The sequence below is a fragment of the Equus asinus genome, chromosome 20 (genome assembly GCF_041296235.1).
Source record: "Equus asinus isolate D_3611 breed Donkey chromosome 20, EquAss-T2T_v2, whole genome shotgun sequence".
Lineage (NCBI taxonomy): Eukaryota > Metazoa > Chordata > Mammalia > Perissodactyla > Equidae > Equus > Equus asinus.
Genome location: NC_091809.1, coordinates 112,840,414 through 112,861,411, shown reverse-complemented (window position 1 = coordinate 112,861,411; position 20,998 = coordinate 112,840,414). Strand labels below are relative to the sequence as shown.

General features: G+C 54.4%; 1 protein-coding gene and 2 long non-coding RNA genes across 17 annotated transcripts in view; 1 reads left to right on the top strand and 2 right to left on the bottom strand.

The window, feature by feature from the left end:
* LOC139041167 (uncharacterized) overlaps nt 1–13,893 on the bottom strand; it is a 46,673-nt gene extending 32,780 nt beyond the window's left edge. For both annotated transcript variants that reach the window (XR_011495977.1, XR_011495978.1), the window contains exon 1: nt 13,755–13,893. This is a non-coding gene — a long non-coding RNA (uncharacterized lncRNA). The remainder of the gene's footprint in view (nt 1–13,754) is intronic.
* LOC123278651 (uncharacterized) lies at nt 6,835–13,700 on the bottom strand. 2 transcript variants are annotated; one of them, XR_006516150.2, is made up of 2 exons: nt 13,338–13,700; nt 6,835–12,896 (listed from the first exon to the last, which is right to left on the bottom strand). It is a non-coding gene; the product is annotated as an uncharacterized lncRNA (long non-coding RNA). The 2 variants fall into 2 exon arrangements; XR_006516151.2 differs by having other exon boundaries at nt 6,835–12,893.
* The window catches only part of WT1 (WT1 transcription factor), a 45,456-nt gene continuing 38,332 nt past the window's right edge, over nt 13,875–20,998 (top strand). For 4 of the 13 annotated variants that reach the window (XM_070491435.1, XM_070491433.1, XM_070491432.1 and 1 more), the window contains exons 1-3: nt 14,290–14,862; nt 19,782–19,922; nt 20,507–20,629. In XM_070491435.1, the coding sequence (XP_070347536.1) occupies nt 14,424–14,862; nt 19,782–19,922; nt 20,507–20,629 (703 nt within the window). In that variant the 5' untranslated portion in view covers nt 14,290–14,423. The other 9 variants (XM_070491439.1, XM_070491438.1, XM_044751973.2 and 6 more) reach the window with 6 other exon arrangements.

Genomic DNA, 20,998 nt, shown 5'->3' with positions numbered 1-20,998 from the left:
CAGGGTTTCCCTGGTTTGGATCCTGGGCGCGGACGTGGCGCCGCTCGTCAGGCCATGCTGAGGCAGCGTCCCACATAGCACAACCAGAGGCACTCACGACTAGAATATATAACTATGTACAGGGGGGCTTTGGGGTGAAGAAGAAAAAAAACAAGATTGGCAACAAACATTAGTGCAGGTGCCAATCTTAAAAAATAAAATAAATAAAATAGAGAATGTTCTTATGATTTTTCTCCCAGAATGTCTGTGAAGATCAAATGAAATAATTGAAGAAAATATGCCAGTCATCTAACAGGCCCAGGATAACAGGTGGTTATTATCATTATTATTGTCCTTGTGCCATTGCTGGCCTGTGAAAGCTGCCCACTCTGCACAGGGGCCAGAGGACCCACGTGGCGGGGATGCCTCAGAGCCTCCTGTGAATCTGGAAGGGATGCCAAAGAAACCCGAGCTGGGGGAGGAAGGTGGAACACGGCCCCTGAGTGCGGCTTGGGTGGAAAGGGCTGCTCCCGCTCTTGACGTTGGACCCCGGCAGGCAGGGGGCCACCCAAAGTCCTCAGTCCATGATCACAGTGCCCTTCGCCAGAGATAAAGGGGAAACTGGAACCAAGACGCGTTTCTGGGAAGAGCTGGGATCTCAAATACTGGCCCAGGGCTTGTCATCTTCCTAAGACACCCTCCTTCTCAGCCAGGCAGAGCCGTCTTGGCCTCGGAGCACAGGACTCCCCGTGGGGGTCCCGGACTTTCTCCTACCAACGTGCAGAAGCTCCAGGAAGTCACCTCGATGGAGCTCCGGGTGTCAGTGTCCGTGGAAGGCGCCAACTTGCCCCCATGAAGCCATCTTCCTTTTTAAATTTGCAATATCCTTTTAGTTCAAGACTTCAGGATTGTTTGTGATGGGGCGTGTGGAAGGGAGAGGACGTGCAAACAGAAGCTTGCTTTTACAGACGGGGTAAAAGTGAGACGGTGCAGCTCAGTGGGCATCAGAAATGTGTGTGGGCATATGAACATCTGCACACACAGAGGAGCTTCTGGGTTTATAAAGGTGCGTTTTCTTCCTGTGACCGCCAGGAATGGCCTGGCTCTGAGATCTTTGGGAGCCACCTTTTAAACACCTGAGCAGAGCCTTTGGCGGAGCTGCCTCTGGCTTCTTGTAGACACAACGCTGGGGTGCCCGTGCGTCTCTGCTCTCCAGTCAATCCTGGCAGACGAAAATTCAAGTTTGGAGAGAGAGGAATGACTCAGGAGGGAAAAAAGTCACCTTGAGATTCCTTGAACTAGCAACTTCTTTTTGTAACTCCCCCACAGTGCAATGACACTATTATTCACTGTATTTAACAAAAAAATTAATTTCAGGGACACAGCCATTGTGGGAAGTAGGTTATGCCAGAATTTGATACAAACAGGAAGTGGGTAGGTCAGACTTTAGTTGACACTGTGTGGTGGAAACAGATTCTGTGGCAAAAGCAGTTTAATTCTGCTTTGGTCTGTGGGTCTTGTCCTGATGGGGCCGGACAGTAATTGTGATGCTGAGGACGAGCTTTGCCGAGGTCTGGCTCTGGATCCGCACTGTCTAACCACTTCACTCCTTCCAGAATTGGGATGCTATACACACAAAACCATGACGGCTGCTCTGTCTGGTCACACCACATTCTGGATGCCAACAGTGGGCAACCCGACCTGCCAGCATCTGCTTCCTCATCTCAGAAATAGTGGAAATAACCTCTAATTAGAATAGTTGTTATGAGAAGTAGAGAGAACGTATGAGAGGGCTCGGCTCTCAAAAAATGATGGCTAATAATAATAATAATAACTGTTATCATGAAAAGAAGAGGAGGAAAGCTAATTCTAATCACAGGGAAGTCACCCGCAGGGCCATCAGGGAGCATGAGAGAGATTTTACAGCAGCTTTAAGAAATCTTATTTCACATTCTCTTAAAGAAGCTTGCTAATGTTCCTGATGGGATGCTTTCTTTGTTTCTAAGCCTCAGTATTTTATTCTGTTTTAATTATAGAGAATTTTAGGTCTGATGTCACAAAGAGCGTCATCTGTTTCTGTCCTTCTCAGCCTTGTCCTGTCCTGGTTGCTGCTGCCACGTGTCCTGGGGCCACGCAAGTCCTCTTGTTCTGGAGAGTAAGCCGACAGGGCAGTTCAGAAAACTTCTCTTGTTTGTGGACAAAAAAACATAAAACAACCAAGGGAGCAATTACTTTCTGGGATAATTTTTTTAATGCCATACTGTACACATTTGAAATGCTTTTCAGGTCCTTTGGGAGTCAAATTAGGAGAAAATCTCTTTTATTTTGTTTATCTCTTGGAACTTGACTTTGGTAAATGTCTGTGATGTCTGCACATGTGTCACTAGAACCCTCGCCCCCCCGCCCCCCATCCCAAATGCTGTCAAGATGTCATCAGCTTGAAATGGGCAACAAAAACACGGGCTGGAGAGGATTCCTGATTTCCTTGTGTCTCTCAGGTCCTCCTCCTCTGACTGTGCCACTAACTGCGGCTCTGAAAGGCTGAGCTTTGGGTTTATCAGCCAGTCGCTTCCATTCAGTTCCAAACCAGAAGAGCTCCCCCTTGGGGCACCCTTGTCGCTAAACCTCGGGGAGGCACCACTGACTGGTTCCAGCAAACAGACATCAGCCTGTCAGCTCTCCCGTCGAGTCCTCCTCCGTCCAGCACAACAACGCATGGCTCATTTCAGCAACATGGTGATTAGCCAATTACTTACAGACTCACCAGAGCCCTCTCTGTGGAGCTTAACGGAGTGGCCCTTAGGCTCCCCGATCACCAGAGGGAGGGACTGAAGGGAACTCTTGGGCCTGGTGTGAGGGAGGGCTGCTGCCAGGATCCTTCTCAGGGCAGACTTTCCAGACCCTGCTTCTGTATGACCAAGTCCTGGCACAGCCAGGCTGAGCAAGCTGAAAGCAAGGGCTGCCTCGCTCCACTTTGGCCCCGGGGTCTGTTACAGGCATTCAGGAAGCGTGCGCAACTCCATGCTCTTGCAGAAAGGTGGCTCGCCCTCTCACAGGCCTGGCCTTAGGGAAAGCTCTGCTACCAACTAGCTGTGTCATCTTGGGCAAGTCATATAACGTTTCATCTGCAAACGAGGGGCAGGACTGGGTCCTCCTCAAAGCCCCTTGCAGCTGTAACCTGCTGCAAACCGCTGATTCGACCCGGAGAGAAAGTGTCTCATGGGTCTTGCGTGAACTGAACTGCCTCTGGGAAGCCGCCTTACTGAGTCAGGAAAAGGAGATGACTAAGGACGACTTCATGATATTTAGATTCCTCCTGCCCCAAATAATTACTTACAGCACACACAGTATTTCTTTTAAAATGAAGAAGGCCAGCTTGTCAATATCCTCTGCCTCAAATATCCACATTTTTTGAAAATGGTTCAGTTGATGGAATTCAGAAGGAAACTGCGGTCTCCATGGGGCTCTCCACGCATGTGACCCATCCAAGATGAGCAGGTGAATGTTTTCCTTTTTTAAATCTGGTTTTCAAACACAGAGAGGATCAAGGAACAGCACTGTCATTATACACCCATCTGAGACCCACCTGCAATGGATGTAATTAGAACTGTGCTCAATGAAGCCAGTTGCCTCAAGGAAACAGGGCAAAACTGGCCCAGCAGATGTTCGGCTTGACCAACAATAATAATGATACACTGTGTTTATTTGGAACAGACTAAATTGTTCCTGCTGACTTGAAAGTCCCAGAGCAAACCCTGGATTCAGATCCTGTGGATTTATCACACCCACTGGAGGATGCTGGCTTTCCAGCCCTCTGAGTGGATTATCCACTTCCATTAGAGCGGGCTCATCCTTTCCAAAAGATAACATCTTGTTTCTCTGGCCTGAATTTCCCTTCACTTCTTTCAAAACACGATTTGTGAAAACACTGTGTGGGAACACATGACAATGGGAAGTGCTCAGCGGGAATACTGCAATAAATATGTCAGGTATATAAACTCGCTGATGCTGTTTATTTGGTCCTTAAGAAGAAAGTTTTGGGATAAATAAATTACGACCATTTTTCAGCATCTCGGATTTCTCCAGTAATGCGTATATGTTGGCAGACCTTAGCGGATCGTGCTAATTTATTTGTAAATCATCAAAGGGAAGAATAAAATATGTGTCTCCAGGCGAGTGAATGGACTGGAAAACCAAATTGGGCAACAGCGGTATTTTCCTTCGCCAAAAGTAAACACGTCGACGTGGGGAGAAGGGCTTTGTCCCACTCCTGGCTGAACTCTGAGGGTGAGATGGCTGAGACCGAGGGACCTGCTTTGTAGTCCTTTCTCACAAAGCGTTCCATGATTCCAGAGAAGGACAATCTGCAGCATGACACCGCGAACTGGGTCAGAATAATATTTCTTAGTGGCGATTCCTGCAGTGTTTTATTAATTACAGCATTGGTTCAGAATTTTCTGTGCCTGGATAGGTTGTATTTTTAAGTAGGCACCCATTTTTTAAATTTGATGCGATATAAAACTGAGTTCCAAGGAATCTCTAATATGTAAGTGGTGAAAAATGATGTGGAGTCTCTCCCTGTACACACCACAAGCGGCGTTCACGAAACGGTCTTGGGGAACATAGACAACATTTATGCTGTCTTTGATTTGTGTGCTTTTCAAAAAATGCTAGCAATATTGAGGGATCTTGGAGCATAGCGTCAGAACAGAACGCTTTGCTCTGAGTGTGTGTGTACGCTCTGCCTTTCTCTTACTGCTCCACACGGATTCCCCCTCTTTTCTGGCCAAACCAGTTAACCCACAGCTTCTGCGTGGACGGCAGCCCTGCACCATGCCTGGCCTCTCCTCACCTGCTGTTTCCTCACCACCATTTCTTGAGCCTGGGGAGTGGAGTCTCCACCCGCCCTGGGGTGGGGTGGGGGAAGTGAGCTCAAGGCTCCCTCCGCCACGAAGCTTTTTCCTTTGTACTCCAGCTAGAAATGATGATCTCTCCTGCTGACAGTACCTAGGGCAGGGTCTTTCAACCTCAGCACGACTGACATTTTGGGCTGGATAACTCTTTTTAGTGGGGGACTGTACTGTGCATTGAAGAATGTTAGCAGTGTCCCACTAGATGCCAGTGGCGTCCGCCTTCCTACCCCACTGAGCTGTGGCAATCACAACTGTCTCCAGACGGTGCCAGATGTCCAGGGGGTGAGGGTGGGGGCTGTGTGCAAATCACCTCAGTTTAGAACCACTGCCCTTGGGCTCTCCCCACATCAGATCACAGATTCTGGAGAACAGGGTTAGGTCCTTAGCAGTGTTTTGGTTCATGTTCAAAGTTATTCGATGATTAATGAATAAAAGATGTTTGTAAAAATTATCAGTTGGGAGTTTCTGAAAATTAACACATTAGGTTAATTTAAATCAGGTCAGACCCCCACAAAACTATAAAAAGGGACTATGTTATTGCCTCTCTCCTCTTAGAAAAAGCACACAGAACTATAAATTTAAGACTACATCATTTGGTTGAAATGGGAAACCACCAATCAGAGAATGTGTCCGCAGTTTTTGAAACATTATTGTGGAAGTCACTAACCATCGTCTGATGACCCTTATAGAAAGGCCAGTGAGATAAGATCCTCTTAGAGTTTAGAAAAGTTTGTCTCTTCTGAAAAATTGGGTTTCTTCCTTTATTGCATATTGAGAGATAAGTAACTAGTTTTATTTTCCCTTTTTGACTAAGCTGGGGGAAACTCAGAACTAAATTTATTTTCAACTACAGTAACTATCCTCATCCTTTGATTTCTAATATTAATCCAATCTTTTCTTCTTCTCCCTAGACACACTTAACTCTTGGTCTTTCATCTTTGTTCTAATGGCTTTCTTAAATCTTTTTTATAAAATAAAATTTTAAGCAAGTGGAGTCCTTATCATTTAGAATCAAAACCAGGACACTTTTGGGAATAAAAGGAGAGCAATTAATAATTAAGTCAGGACAAGAGCTTAAACTGAGACTGTCCTGGGCAAAATAAAAATGTGGAGTCACTCTAGAAATAAATAATAAATATAGCAGATAACAACAGTTACTCCATTCCCAGGTTGGGGATAATTAAAGATAAACATGTGCTGTAATAGAGAATCCAAGTTAAGTTATGTCCTTCTCATTTATTGTGGTCACATCTGCTGCTTAGTTTATTTATTATCTCTTGGGAAATTTTGTAATTAGCCTCTGTATTGGTAGAGAAAAAAATCCTAGGCTTTCTTAAATGTCTTTAATTTCTACCAAAGGGGAGAGGGGAACCCTTTAGATCTGGAACAGTGATCACAATAGAAGTTTCATTTGTTTGTGATTTATGGAGACTTGGAATAAACGCACTATTGACCAGTATCAGATTTCTAATGACTCTATCTTGTTTTTCCTAAGCAACTTCTCATAAACTTTTGTAATCTCTTGAGCAGCCAGCTGATACTATGTTCAAGCCTGTTTACGGAGCTATTAATAACGCGATGTGGCAACTCGGGAAGAGTCAAACTGCTTTTTACCTCCATTGGCTGAAACAGCTTCCTGCTTATTTTGCAAAACATGGGGTTACCAAAGTCCTTGATGTATGCTGGATATTCTGCAAAGAAACCCAGTAAAAATAAATGGGATAATGTCTTTTAACCTACAGAGCTTGTAGTCAAAGGAAACATTGTCAATGCCTCGACTGCAGCATCTTTCATACAGGGAAGAGTGAGGTTTCAACCTGGTACAGGTTTAGAATTTAAAAGAAGATGGGAATCTGTTTCTGCGCATGCTCAGTCACGCTGTAAACCACCTTGATGGCTGATCTGTTTTTCGAAGTCGGTTAATATTCTCTGATTAGACAAGTTGAAAATTTAATAATGACCATTTATTTTTTTGTGACTACATGCCAGGCACCACGTAGGGACTTTACACGTGTGTGTTGATTTGTTCTCAAAACAACTCTGTGAGGTGAAGCCATCGTTAGCCCCATGTTACAGTTATGAAAATTCCTGCTCAGAGAGAATAAGGAAGTCACCCAAAGCCACACAGAAAAAAAGGAGCAGAGGAGGATTTAAACCCCAGCGTCTGACCCCTAAGCCTTGGTCTTCCTACTGTTCTGAACTTCCAGAGTAAGAAACTATCAGTGTGTAGACACAGGCTCAGCTCTGGGCCCAGGAGGAGGCCAGAGAAGGTGAGAGTAACAGTAACAGCAACGCCCACGGCGCACACTCTGCCAAGGGTTGTTCGCAAAGTTCACCAGGCTCGTCCAGGTCTCACCGCAGCCCTCTGGGGAAGGTACGGTGCCCACTTCACAAACGAAGAAACCTGGGAACAAGCCATGTACCCTCAAAGCCCCAACAGCACTTTCTGCGGTGCGTTCCCACATGACAGATCATCCAGATGGTTCTCTGTACCGCCTAGCACTTTACAGTTTTCAAATCACTCTGTATGCTTTATTTCATTTTTATTATCATCCTTGTTTCAGGTACTGAGAAATTGAGAAATTAAGCTGTTTCCCCAAAGCCACGGTCCTTGGCAGACACAGGATTTGAGCCCAGGTGTTTTTATACCTAGCCCAGGATTCCTTATTCCGGACCAGCCTGCGCCCCTGAAACGCAGCTGTAAGGAACAATGCGATCCTCAGCTTTTCCAGCTGATGTTAACCTATACCCTTCTGTACTGAAGGAAAGAATGGAAGCTTGATTTTGAAGCAAAATCCACATATTTCCTATTTCAGGGCCCAGGTGTAGGACAAAATGGTTTCAGTTTTCTTCAAGGTGGCAGCAACCTTCCTTAAAGTCAGACTCGGTGGCAAAGGGCTTGCCTTCCTGGCCCCTCCCTGACCCAACGAGAACGAAGACGGCTACTTTTCTAAACTCACACCCGTATCAGTACTAAGTCTAGAACTTACACATTATCAGAAGTAAAGGAAAACAGAATCTATGTCAATACAGATAACAGCCACCATTCCCTGAGCACTTCCTACCAGCTACGAAATCCCACGACTTCCCTCAGCCAGTTCTTACAACGCGAAGAGGCACTGTAGTTTTTTTTTTTTATCTTGAAGGAGAAAATCGAGTTTCCCAGAGGTTAAGTATCTTTCATAGTCGCTCAGCTGGTGGTGGCGATTTAAACCCAGCTCTGTCTCAACAGCTGCTCCGTGGAGTCCCTGAAGTCCAGCACCTTGCAGGCAGAGATGAACCCAGACCAAGCGTCCTAAACCCTTCAGGCCCCTCAGTCGGGTGGGGTACTCAGCAGACACGTGAAAACGTGGCAGTGTGGTGGAAGACAGAAAGCAGCAAAGGAGCGAGGGCTGGTCGTTCCTACTCCCCTCTCCCTCTAGTGATCTCTCAGCTAACAGACATCCTTGCTCCTTTACGGAGGCCGCCACTATCTGAAAGCATCTCGCTTGTTCGCTCATAATTTGTCTGTCGTTCCTCCTGGAACATAAGCTCCGCGGGAGCAGGGGGAGCCTGGCCGGCAGCATTCTCAGTCCCTACACGATGCCTGGCACTCAGGTGGCACCAAAAGGATGAGGATGCCCCTGCTGAAAACAAAGGGGGACTACTCCCTTTATCTGGTAGATGCCTTAATTTTAAAAAAAGCTTCAGAATCACCATTTCTAAAAGGCAAAGAATGCCCTGATTTGCCAAGATTTTCGGAGAGCCGTGGTTATGAGCTGTGCCAGCCATTGCTCCTTAGACTTGTCTCTGATTTTTGTCTCGGTAAACCCTGCTAGGGAGCCTGACAACTCCCCTGCCTCACTCCCCACTCTCTTCTCCCGTCCACCTCCAGTGAATACACAGCCTTCTCCGTCGACCAGCTGCACATCCGAGCTTGTAAACCAAGGCCCAGGTGGCTCTTCACTGATGGCTCATTCGTTATCTGTATGCTGAGCCAGTGCCTTTTCTGAGCAGATTTTTTTGCAGCTAAATTGATTTAAAAAAAAAATGCATTCTACAGAAAAAGCACTGCCTTTTGCTCTCTGTTCATCTCTTCCTTATTTCTTTGCTTCCCATCAAGTATATCCTGCAAATCTCCCTTTAAAAATCTGTCTACTGAGTATTTCAAATGCAAACTGTTGAGATTTTTTGTTTGTCACTTTTTGAGCCACCACAACGCCAACAGGCTGCTCTAAAGAACACCGCCATCCTGCCACCGCCCCATGTTCCTCTCAATGTTTGGCTATTTTTACAACATATATCCAGTTTGAAAGATAATACTGATACCTTGTTTTATACGAACATTTATACACCAGGACCCTGGCAAGGGACTGACTTCATTGGGATATTTTATGGCTTAATACATCTGAATGATTTATACCTCGTTTTGTCTAAGCATTTATGCTAATAAATTTAACAGATTCCCCAGCACTGCCTGGTCCTTCACTTTCTTCAGGGGTCAAAGTGAGAGGAAAATAAAGCAGCGTGTTACTAAAGAAAGAAGGAAGAAATTGGTCCAACCGATTTAGAACACAAATAAAGTTACAACACAAATAAAATCTCTGATTACAGTTAAGCTGGAGAAACAGTCAAAAGAAGATAAGTTCCTAGATCCAGATAAATTTCTGTAATTAAGCTGTTTCTCAAAGGCGAAATCACACAAACAACAGAATATTCAGCAATCTAATTTACTGAGGAATCTTTTGGTCCTACATAATTAAATCCAACACTGAGGAAAAACTGACAACTATTAAACTGAGTGCAGTCAGGAGAGGAAAAAGAGATAAGATAAGATCCAGTCTATAAAATATATTCCATTATCTTTTACAGGTTAAAAAAACACAGAAGAAATACTTGGAAAGAATTCTCTAAGATAGATTTTAAGATTGTGTGGGGATTTTTTTTTACAGGTGCAGAATAAGTTGAGTGTTCTTTCTCTTGCTTTTCTGCTTTTCTCCTTTTTCCCCTGTTGTCTGCAGAGTTGAATCTGGGGTCAGGAGTTCTAATTGTAACCTCAGACTGGAATTCCAGATGGTGCGCCCGGGACTGGAAGCAGCTCTCAGTTCATCAATTTCATGGGCCGAGTATCTGCTCCGGCCACGGCCCGGCCTCCATCCCCACTGTGGCATTAATGCAGAACAAATTGAGACATATCCTCTATATAATTAGTTCCAGAATTTAAAAAGATTTACGGTATCGTAATAGAGGCGGCGCTGCGGCGTCCTTTCACCGGGGACTCTCTGGGAGCTCGGGGACCATCTCGCGGGGCGTCAGGACAGACGGTGGCCCCGGCGGTTCGAGGCACCGAGCGGGGAACCGAAGAATTTTCACGGCGCACCCGGCAGTGTGCGCGCCCCCTGCGCCCCCAAAGCGGCTCGGAGAATTGGGTTTGAACCGGAGATGGGGGATTGGTCAAAACATCGACCTAATTTTCAAATGAACAGAGGGGGCCGGGGTGGAGGATGGACTATAACAAAAGTCCCTCCCTTCCTTTTTTTCAGTTTAAAGAAATGAAGCTGCGATCTCCCGTGCCCAAGCGCCTGCCCCGCGACCAGGGCGGGCAGACTCCGGCGCTGGGCCTGCTGCCGGTCTGCGCCGCCGAGCCCCCCTCTGGCCGTCCTCCGGCCGTCCGCGGCCCCGGCCCCGGCCCTGACCGCTCCGCGCTTCACTCAGTTGGGGCGGCCGCGGGGCGACGCCCGGAGCGCAGCCTGAGCGCGCTGGGCCCTGGGCCCGCGGCTGCAGCGCCCGCGCCGCGCTCGGGCAGGGGCAGTTGACAGCGCCGGGGTCAAGCGGGGGTTCAGAGGTCCCCACTGCCCGCTCCCACTCAGGCGCGATATTTTGATCCTGTAATAATTAAGCACCGTCAGGCCAGGATGAGCTTTACCGACGTTCCAAAGCCACCCGGGCTCCCAGAGTCCCGCTCGCCCTCCTTCTTCCTTTCCCCCTCATTCCTTTAGCTCTAGAGGGCCTTGGGGTGGTGGTAAAGCCCGAGCTGGATGTCGAGGGACCTGGGTTTCGGCTCGGCTTTGCCACTAACTTGCTACCTGTGTTTGAACAACAATAGAAACAAAAGTGGTAACGTCTGTTGAGCGCATAGGCCAACACTAGCCTCCTGCCCAATCCCCGAGACCTCATGAGCTCATTTCCCATTATTCCGTTTGACCAAAAGGGAAACTGAGGTTCGGAGAGGCTACGGAACTCGTCTAGGGTCACACAGCTGCTGGTCACCCGGTGGAACTGATTCCATTCTCTGGCCACCAGTCCTTGCTCTTAACCCCTGCGCTCCACAGCTACTTTTTCTCCCGTCTGTGCCTCAGTTTCCGTCTCTGTAGAATGAGGAGTTGAAAGTCCACCTCTGCCAATCAGTGATGCAGACCGACCCTCTGCGCCGCACGTCTCAGGGCTGATGGGGTGGTAAAGCGGGTGAAAGAAGGGGCCGGCCGGGTCTCCGCAGCCTTCGTTCCCGGGACCCCGGGTGGGCCTCGACCACAGCGGGTGCAGGAGCGCGCCGACCTGCGGGGGCGGGAGGAGGGTGCAGCCCGTGCCCAGCTCGGGCACCGAAGCCGGTTTGGCAGGGGTACCTGCCTGGGTCACCGAAGAGCGGGTTACTCGGGGAAGGAGAGGCGGGAGCGGGGGGGCCCTGCAACCGCAGGAGTCTGCGCCCCACCCGCGCTGGCCCAGGTCCGCCTGGACCCCTGGCAAGGGATGGGTGGGCGTGAGGCCTCCGGCTGCGGCTGCGGGCGGCTCGGGGCGCCGCGTTCACTGCGCGGTCCGCCGGCGGCAGGGAGCTCCTCCCACCGCAGCGGAGTGACTGCGAGTCCGGGCGGGAGAGGGGGTGCCGGGGCCAAAACGAGGTCGCACCGCGGCTCTTCCCTTCCTCGAGTATTGTCAGGCAACACGTGGCGGAGGGGAGACGAGTCCTAAATTTGCTCGGCTCCCCTTCCCCTCTCCCTACTCAGCTCCCCCCCCCCCAACCCCCGGGCAAAAATTCTTTTTAACGTAAAGACCGAGAGTTAGGCGCCTTTGCCCTATCTGGGATTCAAAAACACAAAAGCTCCCATTCAAGTCACCTCCTCCAAATACCAGCCCAAAATCTTGCCAAGGAGGATAAAAGAGAAACAATCTCCACCTTTCGTTTGGAAATGGAAGTCCCTGGCTTTTCATAAAGGGCGGTCCTTCCCGCGCGGGCTCTTGAGTGAGTCCTGGGTAAGAAAACGACTCCGAAGTAGAAGTAAAATCGGGGGCCGGACACGGGTCTGGGCGTTCCAGGGGCGACTCGGCCGGAGAAGCTGAGCCTCGCGGGGCGGTTCTCCGCCAAAAAGACCCACCGCGCACGCCCCCCGTGCAACCCTGGGGCGCGGGGGCTGGAGATGCAGCCTACGGGAGAGGACGGGCGCTGGCCTCTAAGGTCTTTTCGTTTCTAAAACAAAAATAAAAAGCTTCCGAGTGGAGACCAAGCAGAGTTAAGGCACCAAAGTAGCGCAGAGAGATGTCCACACCTGCGAAGGTAGCCTGGGGACACGCGGGGAGCACACGTTCCCGACCTTTGCCCTTACGGTCTCCCGTGCCTCCAGGACCCGTGCCGCCAGGAGTCCCGAGTGCGGGTCCCGAGCCTGCGCGCGCTTCGGGTCCGCGGCCGGAACCGACGGCTACTTCGTTTACTCCGTGCAAATTAAAACCAAAACGTCAGAAATGGAGAGTAAGTCAAGGCTTTCACGACGCGCGGTTCCTCTACAACTGCAACTGCCCTGATGCTGCTTCACGTGGGCTTGGCTGGGAGCCGGGGGCCCCTCCAGGGCCGCTTTGGTGAGACGCCCACGGCCACCGGCCGCTCCCCGCCCCGCGCTCCTGGCCGTCCCAGGCTGCGCCGTCGCCGCTGCCTCACGGCTCTCCCCGGGGCGTTTCCGCGCGCCCCTGAAACGCACTCCAATCCGGTTCTCGGCGTTTCTCCTTGCCTGGGGTCTCCTCCATAGATGCCGACTACTTTGGAAGAACCAAAAAACAAAACCAGACCTCAAACACCTGCTCTGGGGCGCGGGGCTCGCAGAGTGAGTAGGTGGAGGAGGAGTCGGCTTTGGTGATGCCAGGCGCCCGGAGCGCCCAAGGTGCGAACACTGCCTTGGACCGTGGGCCGCTGGAGGCTCTCCTCCTCGGTCAGCCTAACTGGCTCGGCCTCTTGAGCAGTCTGCATCCCGAGTGGGACTCCCGACCGCGGGCAGAGGCAGAGCTCGGCGGGAGCGGCTCCAAGAGCCGACGTCTCCCCGCGGGCTTCCTATTCAAACCCTCCCCACGTCCCACCCCCACAGTGGGCACCGGGTTCTCTGGCCGGGATGTGTGCAGGCGCTGAGCGTTCCCTAAGGGTTTAATGCCCTCCCAAACCAGCTGCTGTTTTCCCAGCTTCACCGCAGAAGGTCAGGTACTCACTAGAAGGGGCGATGGTGCCGCTGACATCGATTTTAGTACGGGGCCACCGCCCTCCTCTGGGCGCAGACCTACCAAGTGACCAACTACCAGACGGCCGAATACGCCCTGGTTATCACAACTGAATGCAGCCCCTCCAGGTGACCCACGATGGCCTGGAGTCTGACCTCCGGAACCCAAAAGGGGTCACCCCCTCCCCAGTGACCCCGGAATTATGGCTACCACTCCAGCCCGACAGACTCGCGGGCGCTGAACGAGGGAATCCGGGACAGTTCGCTGCACTCGCCTCAAGATCCCGCCCTCGGCGGGCGACCCCCCGCCCCCCCGCACCCGTCCCTCCCCCTGATCCGCCCTCTCAGATTGACAACCCCATCCCTGCCCCCATCACCCACGTTCGCGGAGGACACATTCACCGCTCACCTGGAGAGGCTCGCCAGTGCCTCGAGGCGCCCACACCCGCGAAGGCGAAGGGGAGGAGGAGGAGGGCTGTGGCCCACAGGCCAGCGAAGAGCGCGCGGCGGGTAGGAGAGGAGGGAGTCTGCGAGAGGAACGCTCCTTCAGGCCCGCCCCCCACCCCCGCTGCCAGGGCGCCCCCAAGGAACCGCGCGCGCCGCCTGGACCGGCCAGGGCTGTGGTGTGAATGGAGCAGACGAGGCTCCTGGCTCCTCCTCCTCCCCCGCCGCCAGCCCCTCTTATTTGAGCTTTGGGAAGCCGGGGGCAGCCCGGCAGCTGGGGTAAGGAGTTCAAGGCAGCGCCCACAACCGGGGGCTCTCCGCAACCCGAGCGCCTGCCGGCTCCCCCTTCCCGCCCTCCCTCCCACTCATTCTCCCACCCACCCAGAGCCGGGCCCGCCGCCTCCTCGCCGCGACCCTGGACTTCCTCCTGCTGCAGGAGCCGGCCTCCACGTGTGCCCCAGAGCCGGCGTCTCCGCACGCGCTCCGCTCGGCGCCTGGGTGCCCTCCGCAGTCCGAGCCGCCGGGGGTCCGGGGCCCGGGTGGCACCTGGGCCAAGCTAGGCGCGGCCGAGCCGAGCGCCGAGTGCCTGCCGGGCCGGAGGAGCCGCGGGGCGGCCGGGGTCGGGCCGCAGCAGATGGGCTCCGACGTGCGGGACCTGAACGCGCTGCTGCCAGCTGTGCCCTCGCTGGGCGGCGGCGGCGGCTGCGCCCTGCCGGTGAGCGGCGCCGCGCAGTGGGCGCCGGTGCTGGACTTCGCGCCCCCCGGCGCCTCGGCCTACGGCTCGCTGGGCGGCCCCGCGCCGCCGCCCGCCCCGCCGCCGCCGCCGCCGCCGCCGCACTCCTTCATCAAGCAGGAGCCGAGCTGGGGCGGCGCGGAGCCGCACGAGGAGCAGTGTCTGAGCGCCTTTACCGTCCACTTCTCGGGCCAGTTCACCGGCACGGCCGGAGCCTGTCGCTACGGACCCTTCGGTCCTCCTCCGCCCAGCCAGGCGTCCTCCGGCCAGGCCAGGATGTTCCCCAACGCGCCCTACCTGCCCAGCTGCCTCGAGAGCCAGCCCGCTATTCGCAACCAGGGTAAGCAGGCCAGGGAGCGCCCCCTGCACACGGGGCGGTGGCGACCTGGCCGTGGCCGAGCGCGGGCCTTCCTCGCCCTACCCCTTCCCTGATCCCCGCTCCAGCCCGGGTGCCTCCCCGGACTGCGAGTGTAGCCGCTTCCGCTGGGGGCGAGGAGGCCCAGGAGAGGGAGCGCACGCCGGCCCGGGCTCCTGACATTCTCCGGAACCGGACTGTTCGTAGGAGCCGGGAGGCCCCCTGGGGCACCTCGGACCCGGGAGGCTCCTGGACTGCGAGTCCCCGTGGGAGTGGGCAGGGGGAACCGATGCAGTGTCTGACTCTGCCTCGGAAAGAGGTTTTGTCCCTCAGGGCACCACCAAAGTGTCACCAGGCATTGGACTTTTAAGACATTTAAATTTTGGATTCGGAGTGAGACCAGCGCAGGGTGAGCAGCGCATGCTGCCTCTGCCGCCAAAACGTCCAGGAGCCGCTCTCGTCCCTAATACGTAGTGGCACAAACTAGACGCGCAGTGAGTACCCCCGAGCTCAGAACGCGCAAAGGAGCGGGCCAGCCGTGGGTAGAGGCTTTCCTGGAACGCTGTCAGCGTACGGCTCCCGCGTCTTTGATATAGAGGCCGATCTCTCCTGGGTTCCAGCTCACGGGGCGGCCACGCGGGCTCCGGCGCTGGGAGGGAACCCGGTTTATGCGATTCCTAGTCTGCGGGCCGGGGCCCTACCGCAGGAAGTGGAATGAGCCCCGAGCGTGGCCTGCCTTCCAGCTTGCCTCGGGCGCCTGCTCCTCGTGGAACTTGGGGCTCAGCTGGTGAAAGGTTTTTGCAGGACGTGTGCGTGAGAGCAAGGACGGGCTTACTTGCCGTCTTCAGTCGTCCGTCGAGGGATCTGGCTGGTGGTTTTCCCATTCTGCGCTGGCGCCCGCACACCTCCCTCAGGGACCCGCGCGGGACCAGTCCTGCAGAGTCCTTGTAGTTGGGTTTATAAATTTGTTCTAATTGGACTCCACTGTTGAGAACCTAAACTACTTCGGGGTGACTCGATATTTTAGGAAATGCTTTACAAACGCAATGACGGATGCTTTTCCTGGAGGAAAAATTCGCGCGGGCCTAGGGACTGGGATGTTTCTGGAGCGTGAGAGATGGGAGGAGCAGAGCGTACCGTTTGCAGGACGTGCCGGGGTTCGGGAGGCGCGCGAAAAGGGCTCTCTTCTTCCCGCCGTCGCGCGCACCTGCTAAACGCGCATCTGCAGGCCGTCTCTACCGCAGCTCAGCCCGGAGCACCTGGCCCACTAGAAGCCCAGCGAAACCGCAGTCTCTCTCCTCACTGCGTCCGGGGAATCTGGGATCTGGTCCCGTAGAGGAACCTCAAGCTGACCCACGGGGTTCCTCCTCTCTAGGTCTTTTCTAAATGAAATTAGTATTTCAGACTCAGGGGATATGGGAACAGCTCAAGTAGAACGCAGAAGCTTAGGTTGTCTGATGTGCCACCTTTAATTAGCAGGTTGGTGTTATATTTGGCAAATCTCCAGGTCTCAGTTTCCCCATCTGTGAGAGGAGAGCTGAGCTGGGCAACCTGGAGGTCAGTCCGGCCTGAAGTTCTAGGCCGCAGAAGCAGAAGCCAACTTTTCATGGCTTTGGGGTTTAAACAAAAGGCAGCAGCCCACCTAAACTTGACTGGGCCAGAAACGCAGGGCTGGGCGGCAGGTGTGTGAGGCGAGTGAGTCTCTGGGGACTGTGCTGTTTGGAGGAGCCTGAGAAGCGTTTGATCTAAGTCCCCAGGGTACAGAATACTCCTGGGTCATTATCATTTACTCCTGTCCTTCTCCGTTCCTTGGGATTTTTGGAACCTGGGCTCTGTTGCTTTGGGCCCCTGTGTCCAGCCTTTTACAGGGCTGGTCTGGTGCCTGGAACCCCATCAACCTAGCATGGGGGGGGGGCAAGACTATGGGCTTCTTAGCTGGTGGGCACTACATGTAAGGGGAAAATCAGAATTCCTCTCTAGCAGATAGAGTGGCTGCCAAAAAGACAAAGGGCTTGGGAGCCAGGGACCAGGACTTGCAGGTGAAGGAGTCCGCTCTCCCTACCCCGGGGAAAGCCTAGTGGAGAGCTGGCCCCAGACTCAGGCCACAGACTGTAGGCTGGTTCCTGTCTGTGGGCTCAGGTTTTCTCCTGCATTGAAGACATAAATGGGCCACCCTGACCTGGACCTTGGACCCATGAGGGAGCTGGGAGCTGGAGTGGGATGTCAGAAGCTGCTCTGGCCTCAAGATTCTGGGTTTATTCTCTTGATTCCTGGGTTCCTGTGTTCCCCCCCTCCTCGTGGGAGGCCTGGGCTGGGGGAAGCCGGGGCTTCGGCTCCTTCCCCAGAGTGTGGGAATGGCCATCAGCAGGGTGAGGCCACACTCAAGCAGAGAGGAGCCCAGACTCTGGATCCCTGTCTGCAGGCAGGGCAGCCATGCCACCGCCCACGGGAGAGGACAATTGCTGGCACCCACTCCTCCCCCAACCAGGCATCTTATCCCATTTACTTTCCCCCCTATTTTTTTTTTAAAGATTTTATTATTTCCTTTTTCTCCCCAAGGCTCCCTGGTACATAGTTGTATATTCTTTGTTGTGGGTTCTTCTAGTTGTGGCATGTGGGATGCTGCCTCAGCGTGGTCTGATGAGCAGTGCTGTGTCCGCGCCCAGGATTCGAACCAACGAAACACTGGGCTGCCTGCAGTGCAGCGCGCGAACTTAACCACTCGGCCACGGGGCCAGCCCCCTTTCCCCCCTATTTTTTAAATGTTATAGCTGATGCCCTAACCTTACTTCTAAACATTAATTCAGCAAGGATTTATTGAGCATCTCCTCTGTGCCAGGCTGGGGGTTGAACATTGGTTAAGACCATTAATGTGCCTCAACCTTTGCAAGAAGCTCCCAGCCTGGAATTGGAGGAGTCCCTTATGTTTGGATGAGGAGGCCTGGCTCTAGGAGATGATGTGCAAGAGACCTCTCAGTTTGTGGCAGAGCTGGAACTCCAACTCAGACCATTCTAAGCTATTTCTACCTCCTTTTCCAGGGATCTTGGCCCCACTGTTGAGATGATTCCCTCTGCCGGGTTAGATGGGCAGTGAACCCCCTGCAGTCCAGGTGTGAGGGTTGGGGGGTTTGTCAGCGCAGAAGGGTGAGAACTTCAGTAACCCCAGAGTAAGCGAGGGATTTAAGGAGGGAAAGAAAAGATCGCTTGTCAGTCAGCCCGATTCGCCAGCCCCGCTGGCACAGGAGGAGGCCTCGGCATCGCCAGGCCATCCCAGGGCCACGTGGGGGACCAGCTCGGCCTAAGGCCCGGGGTGCCTCCTCCGGTCGCACGGGAGAGGGTATCTCGTGGCGGGACAGATTCCCCGTGTGCTGCTGCAATGCGAAGTCATCATTTTCAGCCTCTCCCGCCTTCTCGCCTTCCCGCCTGGGCCTGCTGTCCGCTCCACCTCTCAGCTCCCCGGCCCAGGCCCATGCTTCCCAGCTTCCCCCCCCCCCCGCCCCCCGCACGGCGGGGACGGGGCGCGGGGCACAGAGCGAGTCTCCCCTCCCCGCGCGTCAAGGTTGCGCTCCCTTCCCGGCCGGGACTAACCGTGGGAACGGCTAGAGCGCGTCCCTCTAAGGCCTGGACCAGGAGCCTTCGAACGCGCTGTCCTTTCCGCCCGCAGCGCCCCCGCCCCCGAGCCCCCCGCACCCCCTGCGCCCGGCCCAGCGCGAGGCCTCGACCAAGCGCCCTAATCAGCCCCGCGGTCAGATAAGCTTCTAACTAAAAGAGCCCTCCCTCCCTCGGCGCTTTCGCCGCTGCCCCTGGGAGGACCTGAGGGAGGGGTTGGAGGCGGCCCTGCCCCCCGGGGTCTGCGCGTCCTGTCTGGGAGGGGACGTGGGGGGCTCGCCGGCACGGGAGCTGCGGCCCGCACCCCGTGGCCCTCGCCGCACGGCGGCTGCGGAGCCCGCCTCCGAGGACAGCACGGTGCAGGCCCAGCAATGGAGCAGGGTTCGTCCGGAGACGATTTCTGTCGCTTCCTTTTCTCCTTTTCTTTACTTAAAAAATGTCCTTTCAGAATTGGGCCTTTCCTCTGCAAAATGGGGCACTGAGAGCCAAATTTCGTTTGTGTGCTGATTGGTAAGCCTCAAACGGGGCCTGACCTCCGCTCCCAAAAGGAAGCGCCTGGAAGCCCAGGCAAGCTCACCCGTCTGACACCTAACCGGTGGGTTATCTCTGCCCACCTAGCAGGCGAGAAACGAGGCCTCAGGGGTTACGTAAATTATAAAAGCCGGTGGCTTTTTGAGTTAACCTGTGGCGCCAATCGGTGGGTGAGACTTGGCCTGCCCTACACAAAACCCAGTGATTAAGAGACGCTTCCTCCCGCTCTGACACCACATCCCCCGGGGTGGACGGTAGAAGCTCGGATTTTGTTTCTGTTTTAGGGGTGTGTGTTTCCAAGACGTCGGAAACAGCCTCCTTTCTCTGTGCAACCTAAGTCGGCGCGGACACCTGCTCCAGAGCCCTTGTCATGGGAATGGGATTCGTGGGAGGCATCTGGCTCCCCAGAACTGAGCAGAGTTTGGAGACCCAGCGCAGTGGCTGGAGGTGGGGGGACTGGGACTGACCCGGTGGCTCTGCAGGGCCGACGTGAGCGTCTGGGCCAGCCTCATTTCCCATTAGGCCTGGGCCTCAGGCCAGAGACCCGAAGCCTGCCCGTAGGAGGGGACCCCACCTTTGGTCTCAGGGCCCCAGGACTGATCCTTATTTTAGCGGGAAGGTGTTTATTCCCCACAGGCAGCAGCAGTTTTCCAGAAGCTGATAGGGTCTATGTTTAAAGCAATTTAGTAACAATAATCCTAGGAGACTTGTTCATCAACGGAGACACCAGGACACGCACCGTATTGCCCTCGGTTTCTTCGCAGGGAAACTGAGGCAGAGGACGGTGCACTGCCATGGAGGGAAAGGGAGATGCAGCGTCAGGCACACACCGAAAGAAGCTGACTTCTCGGCCTGGGCACGGGGAGGTGGCCCCCACAGTAGTGGTTCGGACCACTGGGTGCACGGTGGGTCCAGAGCGGAGAAGGAGGCGCAGTGTCTAGGCCGGCGGACCCAACTGGAGAGGCCCGTTCTCTCCCTTCCCCCCAGCTTTCCGAGGGCCTGGGTGTCGGGGCGCACAGCCTCGGGCAGATTAGTCGGTAATTACTCTCCCCATTTGAAGTCCCTGCCGTTTAACTGGCTCGGAGTAATTAATGAAAGTGGGTGCGCGGGCCGCTGATTTACGGCTCCGAGTCAGCGCGGGGTCAGCCGAGCAGCTTCATTTCGCTCGCCGGCGCTGCCGCTGCGCGAGAGCCCCGGGTTTTGGTTTTGGGGGAGAACAACTTTCTCCGCCCAGCGGTTTTCGTACCCAACTTGCTGGAGGTTCGGTGCAGAAGTGGCACACACCGTGGAAGGCAGGGCGGGGACCACGTACGGGGTCACACGTCGAGGCTGGGGCCTGGCTTCCCGCCCAAAGCCCGGGAGGCTGGCGGGGCGCACAGCCCTCCGCCGGCGTCCCAATGCGGGGCGGGGGCCCCTACGCCGGTTCTGGTTCAGACCCATCGGCCCCGTCTCCCCGCTGACGCTGTGCTTCTCTCCACCGCGCCCGCAGGATACAGCACGGTCACCTTCGATGGAACGCCCAGCTACGGCCACGCGCCCTCGCACCACGCGGCGCAGTTCCCCAACCACTCCTTCAAGCACGAGGACCCCATGGGCCAGCAGGGCTCTCTGGGTAAGCCCGCGCGGGAAGGTCGGGGTCCACCCCCGCTTCCATGCTGCCCCTCCCCGGAGTTTCAAACCCATAGCAGATCCGGGAAAGGAGAGTACATCTAAAGAGGTTTTAGGAATAAGTAGGTCTACCTCACTCGACTTAAAAAGTTGAGTTTCTCCACCCCAAATGCGTTGGGACAGCTCCACTCAGTCACACCTTCGAACGTCTTTTCGGGGTGCTACTACGCAGTGGCGACTAAAGGAATGTAAAGTGTCCCGATCAGGTCGCCCTTTCTCCGCACCGCCCAGCGTCCAGGCCCCATCGCCCCCAGCTTGGCCTCGGAGGCCCGCTCCGCATGCTCTCCCTGCCCTGCCTGGTGCCCCCGAGGCC